General features: G+C 46.1%; 1 protein-coding gene across 1 annotated transcript in view; it reads right to left on the bottom strand.

Moving 5' to 3' along the window:
* Positions 1-18899, bottom strand: part of FBLN7 (fibulin 7) — a 56861-nt gene that overhangs the window by 10745 nt on the left and 27217 nt on the right. The window contains exon 3 of the mRNA XM_069580635.1: positions 16336-16506. Coding sequence (XP_069436736.1) covers positions 16336-16506 — 171 coding nt within the window. The remainder of the gene's footprint in view (positions 1-16335; positions 16507-18899) is intronic.

Here is an 18899-nt window from a genome sequence, read left to right as displayed (position 1 = left end):
TCCTGCATTGCAGGCGGATTCTTTACCAACTGAGCTATCGGAGAGACACATTAAACATGTTCAACTATTTAATAGGTTTAGTGAATTCCCTGGCAGTCCAGTGGTTAAGATTCTGTGCTTTCAGTGCTGAGGGTCCAGGTTCAATTCCTGATTAGGAAACTAAGATCCTGCAAGCCACATGGAGCAGTCATAAAATAAAATAAATATGTAATAGGCTTTAATAGATTTTTCTCTGTGTGGTAGATTATGGGTAATTTTTCTTTGTTTATTGACAATTATTCTATTTGTTGTTGTTCAGTCGATAAGCCATGTCCAACTCTTTGCAACCCCGTAGACTGCAGAATGCCAGGCTTTCCTGTCATTCACTATCTCCCAGAGTTTGCTCAGACTCATGTCCTTTGAATCAGTGATGCCATCCAACCATCTCATTCTCTGTCACCACCTTCTCCTCCTTTCCCAGCATCAAGGTCTTTTCCAGTGAGTCAGCTCTTCCCACCAGGTTGCCAAAGCATTGGAGCTTCTGCATCAGTCCTTCCAATGAATATTCAGGATTGATTTCCTTAGGATTGACTGGTTTGAGCTCCTTGCTGTCCAAGGGACTCTCAAGAGTCTTCTCCAGCACCACAGTTCAAAAGCATTTTGTTAACAATCTTCCATTTTTCCACAGCGAACATTTCTAAATTTTCTAATGAGGAGACAATGATCCTCAGGCCACATCCGCTCGCTATGAGTTCCTTAGGCCCAGTTTCAGGGCACAGGCCATTTCCACCAGGAGGAGTGATTTGTCAGTTCACTGACCTGACTGCAGCATCTTGGGAAAGAAACTGGAAGCACTTCCTTGTTGGCCTCAGAGCATCCTTTCCTGCTGTGTCTATCAGGAGGCAGAGGAAGGTGCTTTGCTCTTGATGAGAACAGCAGCCTTCCTGTGGGTGGGTTGGCAGAGACTCTGGCTTCCCTCAGCCTCCTTGTAATTGGGAAGTTATGCAGACAATTACATGGATTCCGTTCATTGCGAAAGGACCCAGACCATCTGAAATGCTGCTTCTCCCTGGGGAAGGAGCCATTCCAATTTCTCGGTAAACTCGGCCTGGGGAGAGAGCCTCAGCTTCCTGCCCCCCGCCCACTCCGCCCCCCACCGCACCGATATGTTCTCTCTGCCGATGACCGGTTTTCAGGAATGTGTCTGAAACAACACAAATGCACCAGCGCATGGAATTCCTGTTCCTGCCATCTTGCTCCCCAGCATAGTCTGAAAGTGGGCCGGCCGGTCACTAGGCTGAGAACCTGAGAATCTTTCAGTCTGGCTCTGCAGCGGGGTGGGGACCAGCACCAGTGTGAGTCCCCCGCAGGGCCTGCGGTGGGAGGCACTGAGCCTGGCTGTACTTGGCTGGTGTGGGTGAGGATAGGGTAGGGTGGGATGGAGTTGTTCACGTGATAGAGGAATGAAGAGATGCCCCATGACCCTGTGTGCTAGCACCTGTCTGGATCTTGCCACCCAGGATTTTCATTTCTTAGACAAGCCACATTCAGACTCTCATTTCTTATCTTGATACACTGTCAGGCATTCCATGGCCCAGTGCCCAGTTCTAGCACACTCTCTGTGTCCTGACTGAAGTACAGCTGTCATCACATTCAAGTCTGTCCAAGCTGTGGCATTTAGTTGAGTGCATGACGACTTCAGAACTGTAAAGAGGACCGACCTAAATAGACATTTCTCTGAGGAAGATACAGATGGCCTACAGGAAAGTGAAAAGATGCTTGACATCACTAGTTATTAGAGAAACGCAAATTAAAACTACAATGAGATTACACCTCACACAGGTCAGAATGGCTATCATCAAGAAGTCTACAAATAGCAAATGCTGGAGAGGGTGTGGAGCAAAGGGAACCCTCCTACACTGTTGGTAGTAATGTAACCTGGTACAGCCACTATGGAGACCAGTATGGAGACTCTTCAAAAAACTGAAAATAGAACTACCATATGATCCAACAAACCCACTCCTGGGCATATATCCAGAAAAGATGGAAACTCTAAATCAAAAAGATACATACACCCCAGTGCTCACAGTGGCGCTATAGCATCCATCAGCAGACAAAAGGAGACAGATGTGGTACATGTATGCAGTGGAATATTATTCAGCTATGAAGAAGGATGAACTACCACCAATTGCAGCAATGTGGATGGACCTAGAGATTCATGCTAAATGAAGTCAGACAGAGAAAAACACCACAAGATATCACTTACATGTGGAATCTAACAAAATAATACAGATCAACTCACTTACAAAACAGACACAGGCTCACAGACATAGAAAACAAAATTATGGTTACTAAAAGGGAAAAGAGGGATAAATTAGGAGCATGGGATTGACAGATACTAGCTAGTATATAGGGCTTCCCTGGGGGCTCAGACGGTAAAGAATCCGCCTGCAGTGCAGGAGACCTGGGTTCAATTCCTGGGTCAGGAAGATTCCCTGGAGAATGAAATGGCAACCCACTCCAGCATTCTTGCCTGGAGAATCCCATGGACAGAGGAGCCTGGAGGGCTGCAGTTGAATTAGTGTATATAAAATAGATAAACAACAAGGTCCTATGGTGTAGCACAGGGAATTCTACTCAATATCTTATTATAACCTATAACAGAAAAGAATCTGAAAACTTTCAGATTCCAAATTACTTAGCTGCACGCCCGAAACTAAAACAATATTATAAACCAACTACCCTTGAATTTATAAAAGGAGGACAATAACAGAGGCTGTGGAGAGGCTGGCAAGCCAAAAGCATGGATTATGATTCTCTTTTAATCTGTTTACTGAGCACTTGCTATTTTCCCAGAACTGAGCTAAATGTTCCACATGCATGATCTGATTTTTTCTTTTTTCTTTTTGTTTCCTGTGTTTTGTCATCTTGCTTCAAATTTTCCATTTCTTTAATCACCTCATTTCTAAGGCTTTCTGATTTTTATTTATGTTGTCCTTTCATCGTTTTTATATTTTTTAAATTTCTTTCCATTTGTCCGGAAGTACTAGGTCATGGTTTTCATCTTTTGTAGGGGCATGTCTTTCTGGGATTTCTTCATTGACTGTAGAGAGTTTACCTTGTTTTCTTATAATAATTTGGACAGGATTTGACAAGAGTCCTTTTCTGTTGCTCATATTTAGGGGAAATAAGTTTTCCCATATAGCTTTTCTAACTTTCTGACTATTCATTGGAAGGACTGATGCTGAAGCTGAGGCTCCAATATTTTGGCCACCTGCTGTGAAGAACCAACTTATTGGGAAAGACTCTGATGCTGGAAAACATTGAAGGCAGGAGAAGGGGAAGACAGAGGATGAGGTGGTTGGATGGCATCACTGACTCAATGGACATGAGTTTGAGCAAGCTCAGGGAGATAGTAAAGCACAAGGAAGCCTGGTGTGCTGTGGTCCATGGAGTTGCAAAGAGCTGGATATGATTTAGCAACTGAACAACAGCAACTTTCTGACAGCCTCTCCCTTTAGTCATTTTTTAAGGCAGCCCATGCCTTCTCCGCTCCACTCTGTCCTCTCCTCTCTCACTTTTATCCAGACTATCTCTTTCATTTGCACCAACTTTCCTTGTTTGACTTAATTGGATTCTCCATCCATTAGAAAATGGACCTTTAAAGGTCTTGGGAAGTTTGAGAGATCCTTGGGGCCAGACTGTTCCAGCCATTGAAACTTCCTGTTGCAAAGATAAACCCCACATCCGAGACAACTGACCCAGAAATGCCAGTACTGATCCATATCCCAATACAATTATTGGGTTTTCAAGAAAAAGAAAAAACATTTTTTGGGCAGCCTTATGATAGCAATAACAGTTAAAACAGGAGATGTGGAAGAATATATTTAAGATATTCAAGAAAAGAAAACGTGAGACAGGTGTTTTATGTGCAACTGAACAGTCATTGTTGGTAATGCTGTGTATGTTTTGAAAGTGTAAGAACTCAGGAACCGCCCTGTGAGTTCCTCTTGAGAAGCCTTCTGGACAGAGGTCAGGGTGAGGAGGGCGGTGATGCTCACCAAGGCTCAGCATCACAAAAACAGAGATGGACCACAGGGGCTTCCTGGTAGAAGTATGTACTGCTGTCCTGCCCAAATGATAGAAACATCTCACCGGCATCCGATCAAGCCTCTGGAGTTTATAAGAAATACAGAGGCCAAAAACTTACAAACTTCCAGTCATAAGTACTAGGCATGTAATGTACAATATGAAGATTATGGTTGACACTGCTATCTAGTATATTTGAAAGTTGTTAAGGGACTAAATCCCAAGGGGAAAAAAAACTTTTTTTTTTTTTGTATTTGTATGAGATCATGGACATTAACTGAACTTACTGTGGTCATCTTTTCACAGTATATGAAAATCAAGTTATTATGCTGTACAACTTAAACTTACACAGTGCTATATGTCATTTTATTTCAGTGAAATTGGACCCCCAAAAAGAGAAATGCAGATCCTGTTAAATAACCCCACAGGGATGCAGTGAGCAAAATCAAGGTTGTGGGAGGCTTCCCTGGTGGTCCAGTGGTTAAGAATCCACCTGTCAATGCAGGGCGCACGGGACTGATCCTAGTCCAGGAAGACCCTACATGCCACAAGGCAGCTAGAGCCCTAGAGCACCTAGAGCCCACACTCTGCAACAGGAGAGGCCGCCGCAATGAGAAGCCTTCAAACTGCAGCTAGAGGGTAACCCCTGCTCGCTGCAACTAGAGAAAGTCTGAGTGCACCCACGAAGACCCAATGCAACTAAAAAATAGATAAATAAGTTTTAAAAATCCAAGGTTGTGGGAAACAAGCCATTTTCTTCAACAGATAAACTTCAAAGGAATGGCAGACAGAGAGGAGGAGCAGTCTTCTTCAAGACAACTATGGATTAAAAGGTGTAGGAGACACAGCAACCAACCGTAATGTGCAGAACTTATCTGCACCCTGGCTCAAAGTGTTAAAAATATGACAGACAAGTGCAGAAATGTTTATCCTGACTAGAAATTTTAAGATATTAAAGGATTTTCTGTGTTGATCATTACTGGACTACGAGTACATGATGACCATTAAACTATTCATTCTACTTTTGTGTATTTGAATTTTTCCATAATGGAAAATGCATTAAGATTGCTTGTCTTAATGAATGGATAAAGAAGATATGGTATATGGTATATTTATATGCTGTACTGTGCTAAGCTGCTCCAAATTGTGTCTGACTCTTGGTGACCCTATGGACTGTTGCCCACCAGGCTCCTGTCCATGGCATTCTCCAGGGAAGAATACTGGAATGGATTGCCATGCCCTCCTCCAGGGGATCTTCCTGACCCAGGGATCGAACCTGAGTCTCCTGCATCTCCTGCATTGGCAAGTGGGTTCTTTACCACTAGCACCACCTGGGAAGCCCATATATATATGATATATGAATATATGTATACACACATATACAACGGAATACCGAAAGTAAGTGAAAAGTGTGTATATGTGTACATACAATGGAATATTTTGTGTGTGTGTGTGTTCAGTTCAGCTCAGTTGGTCAGTCGTGTCCAACTCTTTGCAACCCCATGAACTGCAGCACACCTGCAGGCCTCCCTGTCCATTACTGACTCCCGGAGTTTACTCAAATTCATGACCACTGAGTCAGTGATGCCATCCAACCATCTCATCCTCTGTCATCCCCTTCTCCTCCTGCCCTCAATCTTTCCCAGCATCAGGGTCTTTTCCAATGAGTCAGCTCTTCACATCAGGTGGCCAAAGTATTGGAGTTTCAGCTTCAGCACCAGTCCTTCCAAAGAACATCCAGGGCTGATCTCCTTTAGGATGGACTGGTTGGATCTCCTTGCAGTCCAAGGGACTCTCAAGAGTCTTCTCCAACACCACACTTCAAAAGCATCAATTCTTCGGTGCTCAGCTTTCTTTATAGTCCAACTCTTACATCCATACATGACTGCTGGAAAAACCATAGCCTTGACTAGACGGACCTTTGTTGGCAAAGTAATATCTCTGGCTTTTTAATATGCTGTCTACGTTGGTCAAAACTTTCCTTCCAAGGAGTCTTTTAATTTCATGGCTGCAGTCACCATCTGCAGTGATTTTGGAGCCCCGAAAAATAAAGTCAGCCACTGTTTCCACTGTTTCCCCATTTATTTGCCATGGAGTGATGGGACTGGATGTCATGATCTTAGTTTTCTGAATACTGAGCTTTAAGCCAACTTTTTCACTCTCCTCTTTCACTTTCATCAAGAGGCTCTTTAATTCTTCTTCACTTTCTGCCATAAGGGTGGTATAATCTGCATATCTAAGGTTATTGATATTTCTCCCAAGAATCTTGATTACAGCTTGTGCTTCCTCCAGCCCAGCATTTCTCATGATGTACTCTGCATAGAAGTTAAATAAGCAGGGTGACAGTATACAGCCTTGCCGTACTCCTTTTCCTATTTGGAACCAGTCTGTTGTTCCATGTCCAGTTCTAACTGTTGCTTCCTGATCTGCATACAGATTTCTAAAGAGGCAGGTCAGGTGGTCTGGGATTCCCATCTCTTTCAGAATTTTCCACAGTTTATTGTGATCCACACAGTCAAAGGCTTTGGCATAGTCAATAAAGCAGAAACAGATGTTTTTCTGAAACTCTCTTGCTTTTTCAATGATCCAATGGATGTTGGCAATTTGATCTCTGGTTCCTCTGCCTTTTCTAAAACCAGCTTGAACATCTGGAAGTTCACGGTTCACATATTGCTGAAGCCGGGCTTGGAGAATTTTGAGCACGTGAGATGAGTTCAATTGTGCAGTAGTTTGAGCATTCTTTGCCTTTCTTAGGGATTGGAATGAAAACTGACCTTTTCAAGTCCTATGGCCACTGATGAGTTTGCCAAATTTGTGTGTGTGTGTGTGTGTGTGTATATAAATATACATCTGACTCAGATAAAAGTCAGAAGGAAATTGTTTAAAAATATAATCCCCCATTCATTCATTCAGTCATTCAAACATTTGATAAATCAGCCAGCCAGTTGGTTTCACAGTAACCAAATATCAAGGGGCTACTCTATCAGAGGCAGCTCTTTCAGATGTTGTTTAAAGGTCTCTGAGGAAAGCCTCATGATCCAAAAGTAAGAGAACCAAAGCTTTGCTCTATTCTGACTTCAAGATAACCTTCCAGATACCCAATCTGGTGCAACACCGTGATTTCTGCAGTCTCCCTGTGGTTTGCCTCTGCAGACTCTGCCTGCCTCTTCCACCCTCCTTTGTCTGGTTCTGAGCTACTTCTTTTCTCTCTCTGCCCTCTCCTCCGGGTGCTCTGATCACTGTCCTGGATTTAAGCACCACGCGGGAGCGCTCAATGGCTAGGTCATGTCTGACTCTTGTGCAACCCCACAGGACTGTAATCCACCAGGCTCCCAGTCAGTGGGATTTCCCAGGCAAGAATACAGGAGCGGGTTGCCATTTCCTTCTCCAGTGGATCTTCCTGGACCAGGGATCCAACCCACATCTCCTGCACTGGCCGACAGATTCTTAACCACTGAGCCACTGGGGAGCCCATTTAAGCACCGCCATCACGCTAATATAATTACTCCGAACTGCGTCTCTGTGACCCTCCTTTACCCTTGACTCCAGATTTTACATCCAACTGTTCACTTGGCTCTATTGGGAAAGGAAATCTCTGGCCCCACACTGGGCCTGGCACCTGCCCTCAACAGGAGATGAGGCACTCCTAGGGCCTGTGCTGGGTTTGCCATCTCATGTGGCCGTATATTTCCCTTCTTCCTGCTCCACAAGTGCTGTTCAGTTCTGCTGAGGTTGTATGCTGATGGCTCTCAGGCTCACCTGAAGCTCCAGTGTTTCAGATTCCTTGGTGAAGTGGGGAATCCTTCCACTGCACACGAGCAAGCTGCCCTGGGCAACTGCTGCTGAGAGACCTGCCCACCCTGGGGGATGGACGCCCTTGGCTGGAACTGATCTTGCACTGGCCAGAAGCGTGAGGACAGTGCTGCTTCATCCAGGGCCCAACCGCCTTGTATTTTCCTTGGTGACTCCAATATTAAGATGCAGTGGGCAGAGTACTTAAAGCCTCGCTGGGACTGGTAACCAGGGCACTGTGCTGGGTGTGATGGTCCCTGTAGGTTGAATGAATGGATCTCCACTGCAATGTCACACAGACACATTAAGGTAACCAAAATGGTATTCTGATCAACGACCTACACTCAGGTGTTTTTAAAAAAACATCCCCACCATTTACATCCCCACCAACAGGAAAAAGAATGAAATAATGCCTTTTGCACCAACATGGATGCACCTAGAGATGATCGTACTAACTGAAGTCAGTCATACAAAGACAAATGCTACATGACAACACTTAGATGTGGAATCTAACTGAATATTAATAATACAAGTCAGCTCACCTACAGAACAGAAACTGACTCAGACGTCGAAAACAAAATCGTGGTTCCCAAAGAGGAGAGGTGAGGGGGTGGTGAATGAGTTTGGAATTAGCAGATACATACTACTAAATATGGGTGTTCTCAGTGGCTCAGTGATAAAGAACTATCTGCCAATGCAGGAGACGCAGATTCGATCCCTGGGTTGGGAAGATCCCTTGGAGAAGGAAATGGCAACCCACTCCGGAATTCTTGTCTGGGAAATCCCAAGGACAGAGGAGCCTGGCAGCCTACACAGTCCATGGGGTCACAAAGAGTCGGGCCTGACTCTAGAGACTAAATAACAACAACTACTATTACATATATATATATATATATATATATATATATATATATAGTAAACCACAAAAATTTACTGTGTAGCACAGGGAACTCTATTCAGTATCTTGTAATAACCTACAATGGAAAAGAGCCTGAAGCTGTACATCTGAAACTAGCATACTATTATAAATCAATTATAGTGAAATAAAAGCAAGAGCAACCAAAAATAAACCTCCATCTGTCGCCGGGTCTTCATTGTCTCTGCCCATGGCGCCATGCACCCTGTCACCCAAGATGGGGTCTGGGAAGCTTGCCCTCTTTTCCTGCTCGCATCCCTAGTGGGATAAGTTCCATGATGCTGTCTCCCAGTTCACCTTCCATCTTCCCTGTCCCCTGTTCAGTCTGGCCCCTGGACCTGCTAAGAGCCACCTAAGTGGTTTCCCAGCATCCTGTCTCTTCTAGTCATCTCCAGCTCACGTCTACACAGCAACAGTGTGCCCATCAAATCAGTACAGCCCTCTTCTTAAACCTGGCTTATTTTCTCAGAACTACAACCTCCACCACCCACCCCGTCCTCAGGACTATAAGAGCTGGCTCAGGAATCTCTCCACCCAACCTCACTCGTTCTCAGCTCACACGCTGCTCCAGCAACAAGGTTCTATGTTTACCTTGTCACTTCCTCAAACATGCCAAATTCTTCCCTCCTTAAGCCTTTGCACGTATTCCTCTCTCTTTCTGGAATGGCATCGTTCCATGCCACCCACTAATACCCATTTTCACCTGGTTGGATCCTGCTCATCCTTTCAATCCCAGCATCACTGTCACTGCCTCAGAGAGGCTCTCAACTGTCCTCACCCCATAGGAGGTTTTATTCCCAGTCCCCTGTTGCTGTCGCGAAGTTGTGTCTCTTTGGCTCTTTGCAAACCCATGAACTGCAGCACGCCAGGCCTCCTCGTCCATCACCAACTCCCGGAGTCCACCCAAACCCATGTCCATTGAGTCGGTGACGCCATCCGACCATCTCATCCTCTGTCGTCCCCTTCTCCTCCTGCCTTCAGTCTTTCCCAGCATCAGGGTCTTTTCCAATAAGTCGGCTCTTTGCATCAGGTGCTATTGGAGCTTCAGCTTCAGCATCAGTCCCTCCGGTGAATATTCAGGGCTGATGTCAGTCCTTTCAAAGCACTGACCACAAATGCTGATTTGCTTACTTCTGTGCTCAGTGACCTGCGTCTTGCCTCCATCTTGGAGTGTGAGCCCTACTCACACTCCAAGTTGGGCAGCATCTTTTAGTTTCAGCATTGAATCCCTAACATGATCCTTGGTGCACAGCTGGTACCCAGTGAAAACTGGTCGAATGAATGAAGGTTTAAAAAGAGGAGGATGGGGATGAGAAAAGTAAATATTTTTTCCCAGCGTGGTGGACAAGGGTGTTTATTCCTCTCGTGCTGTTTTTTGGTTACCCATGTTGTCAAAGGGACAAGGTCTGTGGTTATGATTTCCTCAGTTCAGGAAGCTTCAAATCTTAAAAATATGCTCTTCTGACTAAGAAAGGAAACAGGGAACTAATCCAGGAAGCTAAATGGCTGCTTTCCATTCTGGAGTTCCGGAGCCTACCTCTGCATTTTTAATGTGTAATTATGTGTCATCTCCTCTCATGCCAAGTTGGGTTCATCACCTTCCTTCAAGCGGTTGACTGGATGGGAGGGGGGGCAATTATTAAAGCACTCGCAAATTTTTCAGCGACACGGAGGTTCGGCATCTTGAGATTACTTCCCTGTAAATAAGATGATCTCCCCACTGTGGTCACACACAGAGTGACTGCAAGACTCCTGAGAAGGTGAACGAAGTGGACAAGCAGTAGCTGCTGGTGAGATTCTAGGGCCACTCCGAGGTGGGGAGAAGGGGCCGTTGGATTGTTGAACTCCAGCCCATGTCCTGGCCCCCCGTCAATGCTGTCCCACCAAATAGCAGGTAGAAGCACTATTTCTCCTTTTTGACAGGTTTGGGTGGCACCCTTTTGAGGCTTTTACTGGAAATAGCATCCATTAGACAAACTCCTGCTGAGAAGTGTCGACCAGGCACCGTCCACTCTCTTGGGAAAGTGTCCTGTCCAGCAGCTGATGGGGCACCTTGGTCGTGTGACACCAGTGTTTCTGTTCCATCACCACCCAAGGGAGAACTCCATGTCCAGTTTACACTTAAACCATAAGATGAAAGTGTTAGTTCCTCAGTTGTGTCTGACTTGTTGTGTTCCCATGGATTGTAGCCCACCAGGCTCCTCTGTCTGTGGAATTCTCTAGGCAAGAATATTGAAGTGGGTAGCCATTCCCTTCTCCAAGGGATCTTCCTGACCCGGGGATAGAACCCAGGTCTCCTCCATTGCAGGTGGACTCTTTACCATCTAAGCCACCAGGGAAGCATCTAAGATGAAAACCATCCTCTAAAATCTCAGCATGGACTAGCTGCCACCTCATTCCCTGAGCCAGTTCTTCTCAGGCTTTTAGATAAGTGTGGCCCTCAGAGAAGTCCAGGATGGGCTGCTGCAAGCTGTCCTCAGGCATGGAAGTCAGGGAAGGAGGACTGGTGGTTAGGGAGGAGGCTGGGAGGATAGGGGAAACCAAGAACACACAGCAAGTCTGGAATGAGCTGGGACATTCAAGGTGGAGAATGAGAAGCACCATGTTGGACAATGGGAAAGGCCAGTGGACTTGCTGGCCAGGCTTGGCAGTGGGCCTCCAGGGAGGATGACCTCCACATCTCAGGAGAGGGGCCTGCTCGGTGGGACTGGGTGCCCTGATGTTTGTCAGGGCTGGCTCAGCCTTCCCAGAACAACAGTGCAGGTGGAGGTAAGCATACCTAGTATGTCTCACCTGGTCATACCCTACTGCTGGCTTATAGCTTGCAGTCCTGATTGGTGAGGGTCCAATCGCATCACTGCTTCAGAATGTTCAATATCCTTCCCACTTCTGGCAGTGGCAAAACCCAGCATTTTTAGTGTTTCTTAATATTCAGTTAACATCACAATCATATGAAAAAAATGCAGATTTCCCAACTCCTATCCAAAAAGATCTCACCCAACTCAGTAGACCTGTTGGGGCATCAGAACTTACGTTTTATAAGCTTTCTGGGTGATCCTGGAGTGCCTGAAAGTTTGGGATCCACAGCACACAGGCCATGATACAGTAAGACTCCATTTTCCACTAAGGGGGTTGGTCCTGCTGCAGGGAGGTGAGAGCTAATATATAATTAATAGGTGTAAGATCAGGAGGGCAGCTGGCAGACATACCCAGGATCCTCTGAGAAGGCACTATTTACAACAGCTAGGCCATAGAAGCAACTTAGATGCCAGTCGACAAATGAATGGATATTACTCAGCCATAAGAAAGAATTTGAGTCAGTTCTAGTGAGATGGATGAATCTAGAGCCTGATATACAGATTGAAGTAAATCAGAAAAACAAATTTCATATATTAACGTATATATATGCATAACATATGACACATATTTACACTAAGATGACATTGGGCTCCTATGGGTCCCAACTTTGTCAAGCAACAATGGATTTCTTTGCTCAAGCCACTTATGACTACATTCCTGAGCCTCCAGTGTTTCTTATTTATCTGCCTAAATATGCATTTTTTCAGCTCTCTTCTCTTATGAACCCATCTTTTCATTCAAACCAGATGATGCTCACTGTAAATGTGTATCACAAATGAGGGCCAAATATGGAGAAGACCTGAGCAAGAAAGAAAAATTCTCACAAGAGTAAAATGTGCTTCTGTCCATAGCATTACCAGGAGAGCAGGGGCTGGTCTCGTTCTTGTGAAGAACAACACAACAGCACTTGGTCCAAAGGAAGTGAGCATACAACCAACTGCCCCCAACTCCAGCCCCAGATACATGGCCCAGAGACAAAGAGGTGGGGAAAGAAGACTTCATCAGCACTGTTGGTGGTGATGGGGAGGAGACTGTCACCTGGGTGTCCATGACAAGGGCACCAAGAGGTGAGATGCCCACACACCTCATGGAAGATGGAATGGCCATCAGAGGCACCCAGTGCTCAGAGAAAGAAACCAACTGAGGTCTGTAACTCAATGCTAGTCTGACTCTTTGTGACCCCATGGACTATACAGTCCAAGGAATTCTCCAGGCCAGAATACTGCAGTGGGTAGTCATTCCCTTCTCCAAGGGATCTTCCCAACCCAGGGATCAAACCCAGGTCTTCTGCATTGCAGGCAGATTCTTTACCAGCTGAGCCAGCAGGGAAGCCCTAAGTTAGAAGTTCAGTTCAGTTGTTCAGTCGTGTCTGACTCTTTGCAACCCCATGAACCACAGCACACCAGGCCTCCCTGTATATCACCAACTCCTGGAGTCCACACAAACTCCTGTCCACCAAGTCAGTGATGCCATCCAACCATCTATCTCTGTCGTCCCCTTCTCCTCCTGCCTTCAATCTTTCCCAGCATCAGAGTCTTTTCTAATAAGTCAGCTCTTCACCTCAGGTGGCCAAAGTACTGGAGTTTCAGCTTCAACATCAGTCCTTCCAATGAACACCCAGGACTGATCTCCTTTAGGATGGACGGGTTGGATCTCCTTGCAGTCCAAGGGACTCTCAAGAGTCTTCTCCAACACCACAGTTCAAAAGCATCAATTTTTCAGCGTTCAGTTTTCTTTATAGTCCAACTGTCACATCCACACATGACTACTGGAAAAACCATAGCCTTGGCTAGATGGATCTTTGTTGGCAAAGTAATGTCTCTACTTTTTAATATGCTATCTACTTTCCTTCCAAGGAGTAAGCGTCTTTTAATTTCATGGCTGCAGTCACCATCTGCAGTGATTTTGGAGCCCCAAAAGATAAAGTCAGCCACTGTTTCCACTGTTTCCCCATCTATTTGCCATGAACTGATGGGACCAGATGCCATGATCTTAGTTTTCTGAATGTTGAATTTTAAGCCAGCTTTTTCACTCTCCTCTTTCACTTTCATCAAGAGTTTAGCTCCTCTTCACTTTCTGCCATAAGGGTGGTGTCATCTGCATATCTGAGGTTACTGATATTTCTCCTGGCAATCTTGATTCCAGCTTGTGCTTCCTCCAGCCCAGCGTTTCTCAATAGAAGTTAAATAAGCAGGGTGACAATATACAGCCTTGACGTACTCCTTTTCCTACTTGGAACCCGTCTGTTGTTCCATGCCCAGCTCTAATTGTTCCTTCCTGACCTGCATAAAAGTTTTTCAAGAGGCGGTCAGGTGGTCTGGTATTCCCATCTCTTTCAGAATTTTCCACAGTTTATTGTGATCCACACAGTCAAAGGCTTTGGCATAGTTAATAAAGCAGAAACAGACATTTTTCTGGAACTCTCTTGCTTTTTTGATGATCCAGCAGATGTTGGCAATTTGATCTCTGGTTCCTCTGCCTTTTCTAAAACCAGCTTGAACATCTGAAAGTTCACGATTCACGTATTGCTGGAGCCTGGCTTGGAGAATTAGAAGTACAGACACCCAAAGCGATGGCAATGAAATGCTGCTGTAGTCGCACATCTGCTGCCGTAGTTTAGTACACACAAGGTGCTGATCCTGGATGGAGAGCTTTCAAGGTCAAGGCTAAGTCCAGATATTGGCATTTTCAGTGTTTGCAGGTCACATGGCTTGATTTCCTGGGTGTTTCCCAGATAACTCTGAGAGCTGGTACCTATCATCAACCTTCGAACCGTGGTTCTTTCCAGGAGACAGGAAATGGAAGTCTAGGTCCATGAATATGGTTCCAGTTGCCCAGGGCCCGTCATATCAGCCTGCTTTTGTCTTTAGAGATGGCCTGTCTTCCTGATGTTCCTTTATATTTTCAAGTTATTCATGCACTAGAAGTCCTCTCCAAGCTACTCTTCACAATAAACTTACTGATATTTATGTAACATTTGTATTTTCCCCTTCAAAGCTTGGGCAAGTCATGGACATTCTGCCCCAGCAGAAGTCCCATGATTCTTGTTCTGAAAATGACTGGTATCCATGATATTTCGACCATATACTTTTTTTCTTTGACCATGCCAGTTGACATGTAGAATCTTAGTTCCTCATCCAGGGATCAAACCTGTGTCCTCTGCAGTGCAATCATGGAGTCTCAGTCCCTGGATGGCCAGGGAAGTCCTTGACCATATGCTTTTGAAAAGCCAACAAATTATGTGTGCCATGGCTGATTTTCCTCTCCCTCAAGAAAGTACTATTTTCCACGAAAAGATGCTCAACATCATTCTTTATTAGAGAAATGCAAATCAAAACTGCAATGAGGTATCACCTCACACCTTCAGAAAGGCCATCATCAAAAAATCTACAAGCAATAAATGCTGGAGAGGGTGTAAAGAAAAGGGGACCCTCTTGCACTGGTGGTGGGAATGTAAATTGATATAGCCACTAGGAGAACAGTATGGAAATTATTTTCAAAAACTAGGAATAAAACTACATTATAACCCAGCAACCCTGCTATTGGACATATAGGCTGAGAAAGCCATAATTGAAAAAGACACGTGTACCCCAATGTTCACAGGAGCGTTATTTACAATAGCTGGGACATGGAAGCAGCCTCGATGTCCATCAGAATGGATAAAGAAGGTGTGGGGCATAAACACAATGGAATGTTACTCAGCCACAAAAAGGAATGCATTTGAGTCAGTTCCAATGAAATGGATGGCTTGTTATACAGAGTGAAGTAAGTCAGAAAGAGAAAAACACAATTCGTATATTAAAGCATACTGGAATCTAGAAAATGGGTACTGATGAACCTATTTGCAGGACAGGAGTAAACATGAAGATTTACAGAACAGACTTTGGACACAGTGGGGGAGGAGAGGGGATGCATTGAGGGAGGAGCACTGACATATATATACCACATGTGAGACAGAGCCGGTGGGGAGCTGCTGTCTAGCACAGGAGCTCAGCCTGGTGCTCTGTGACAGCCGTGAGGGCTGGGGTGGCATGAGGGGGAGCAGGGAGGTTCAGGAGGGAGGGACATATGCGTACTTGTGGCTGATTCATGTTGTTGTATGGAAGAAGCCAACACAATATTGTAAAGCAATTATCCTCCAATTTAAAAAAAATGTACTGTTTTCAAGGTTAGCACAGAGAAAAAAAGAAGCCTCTTCATGCCTCCTTCTCAGTTAAATGGTTTCTCCTGTAGCTTGTCTACACCAAGCCCCAGTGCAGTCACAAAGGACTCCTGAGAAATTTCCTCAGCGTTATAGATCACAAAGAACCTTGCCATCAAACGGCAGCCCCAGAGCAAAGCAGTCCAAATAAGAAACGTCTCTCTGCAGTATCCCCCTGGCCCCTCCCCAGCCCACAGAAGACTTCTTGCCCCAACTCTGCGATAAGAGTGCATATGTCAACCAGTTCAGCCTGTCCTCTAGCTGTGACCTTGGGCAAATTCCTTCACCTCTCTATGCGTCCATTTCCCTATAGGTAAAACAAGACTAAATCGTTGAGAGGGTCTGGCAAGGGATTCTGGAGACAGAGGCCAGCCCAGGCCAGGCATGGAGTGAGTCATCAGACAGGTTGGCTACGGCCCTGTGTTGACAAATCAGGGAGAAAATGTCCCTTGGAATGACCCCTCCCATCCAGCAGGCCCCTGGGAAGGAGGGACCGTACCTTTACAGCGGGGTTGCTCCCCCGTCCAGGTGCCGTTGGGAAGACACACCACACTGCTGGGCCCGACCAGCCGGAAGCCGGGATTGCAAGTAAAATGGACTTCGTGATCCACTAAGTACTTGCTTCCAAACTTTCTGCCATCCAGAGGGGCATTCAGAGCAGGGCAGGAAACTGTAAGGAAGAAAGGAAGGCCCACAAGCATTTAGACATCATTCTGGATTACAATCCTTAAAGAAGGCTGAGTGCGGAAGAACTGATGCTTTTGAATTATGGTGCTAGAGAAGACTCTCGAGAGTCCCTTGGACAGCAAGGAGATCCAACCAGCCAGTCCTAAAGGAAGTCAACCCTGATATTCATAACGATGAAGCTGAAGCTCCAGGTCTCTGGCCATTTGATGCGAAGAGCCCACTCACTGTAAAAGCCCCTGATGCTGGGAAAGATTGAGGGTAGGAGGACAAGGGGGCAACAGAGGATGAGATGGCTGGATGGCATCACCGACTCAATGGACATGAATTTGAGCAACCTTCAGCAGATAGTGAAGGACAGGGAAGCCTGGCGTGCTGCAGTCCGTGGGGTCACAAAAAGCCGGACAAGACGGAGCAACTGAAGGGCAACAACTGCCTTACAGTGGGCTTCCCCAGTGGTTCAGCAGAAAGAATCTGCCTGCCAGGGCAGCAGATGCGGATCTGATCCTGGGTCGGGAAGACCCCCTGAAGAAGGAAATGGCAACACACTCTAGTATTCTTACCTGGGAAATCCCACAGACAGAGGAGCCTGGAGGGCTATAGACATGGGGTCACAAAAGAATCAGACATGACTCTGTGACTAAACAGCAACAAACTGGATCACAAAACTTCTCACCCTCAGCACCCGCAGGCTGAGTGCCTGCTGCAAGCTGTGCACTGGGCTCCACATCTTATTTTGTATTAAATGTTTTGGCTGCACCACAAAGCTTGCAGGGTCTTAGTTCCCTGATAAATGATCTAACTCAAGCCCTTGGCAGTGACAGCTCGGAGGCCTAGCCACTGGACTGGCAGGGAAGTCCTTGGACTGCACATTCAAAATACTACGTGTCACTGAATACTCAGAGCACTCTTGGGCACAGGTAATGCATGCCCGCTTGGTGACAGATGAGATCATGGCTTAGACACACTGTGGTGTGCAGGGCCTGGCAAAGAGGGAGGGTGGGAGCTGGGACCCCTGTAGGGCCCACCCACTCATTGTGCTCTCTTGGAGCCCCAGCCTCCCCAGGGTCTCCTTGGTTCTCCCAGACAGGCCATACTCAGCCCCATCTCCAGGCCCTGGTTTTTGCCCTTTTCCCTGCCTAGAATGTTCTCTCCCCAAGGACTGCCCATCTCTGGCGGCTTCTCACTATCTAGGTCTTGACTTGAACGCCCACCGCTTTCCAGGGTGTTCTTCCATCATGTTCCACTAAGATTCTTCCCCGGCCCATGAGCTCACTTGGCTCTCTTCTAATGTTTGTAACTATTGGCATTATCTTATCAACGTGTTTGTTTGTACATTTGATGTCAGTCTACCCCTCAGAACTTCCAGTGGGGCAGAGACCTCGCCTGACCTCCTGTCTCGTCTGTATCCCTGTCACCAGCTTGTAGTGAAGGCCTGGTAAATAATTCTTGACCAAATGAATGAATGAAAAATTGTTTATTGTATTCTTACTGTCTGCCAGGCACCCTATTAGGAGTTTGAGACAATTAGTGAACAAACAGATGAAACTCAGCTCTCAGGAAGCCTCCTTCCATCAGGGAAGACACTCGACAAGCAAGATCCACAAGCAAATGGCAGAATGTGACAAGAGGTGACAAGTGCCGTGTAGAAAGTAAAGTAGCACAGGGGAAGCCAGAGGAGGGGTGTGTTTTGGGATAGTGGTCAGGGAAGGCCTCCTTGGGACAAAGAGCTGAAGAAGCTAAAGGCATGACCATGCAGGTATCCAAGGAGGATAGAGGGATCAAGTTGGTGCGAAGGCCCTGAGATAGGCATGTGCCTGGCAAGTCTGAGGAATGTCCAGGAGACCGCCATGACTGCAGCGGGGTGAACAAACTGGACAGCAATTGGGCATGAAAACAGAGAGGCAATAGGGAGTTAGAGACAGCAGTGTCGTGGCATCCCAGAGGAGAGAAAAGGCCACGTAACTTGCTCTCGGTGTGCAACAGGGCTGGAGAGGGGTGACGGTCCCTGTTCCTCCCCAGTCTGCAGCCAAGCTCCACTCGTGGTCCACGCTGGTCTAAAGGAAGGCTGCCCCAAGTTGGGACAGCTTGGGTTTGGATTTGTCTGAGCTGGAAATTCAGTCACTTCTAACTCGTTTTTAAGGTAAGATCCAAATGTCATTTGTAAAAATACTTTCAGGGTTTTAGACAGATGAAAACAAAGCTGTTGCTTCAGCTGTGTAGGCTGTAGTTTGTGATAGAGAATGGCTCAGCATCTACTAGGCGGACAGCATCTGTCCACACATCGCTCCAGGGGCGGGGGAGCAGCCACTTGCATCTCTGCCCCATATCCCCACCCCCGTGTCCTGGGAGAAGAGTGGGAGCCGGTTCACTCCCTGA

This window comes from Ovis canadensis, chromosome 3, assembly GCF_042477335.2.
Source record: "Ovis canadensis isolate MfBH-ARS-UI-01 breed Bighorn chromosome 3, ARS-UI_OviCan_v2, whole genome shotgun sequence".
Lineage (NCBI taxonomy): Eukaryota > Metazoa > Chordata > Mammalia > Artiodactyla > Bovidae > Ovis > Ovis canadensis.
The sequence above is the reverse complement of the archived record's forward strand: the minus strand, read 5'-3'. Positions and strand labels throughout refer to the sequence as shown.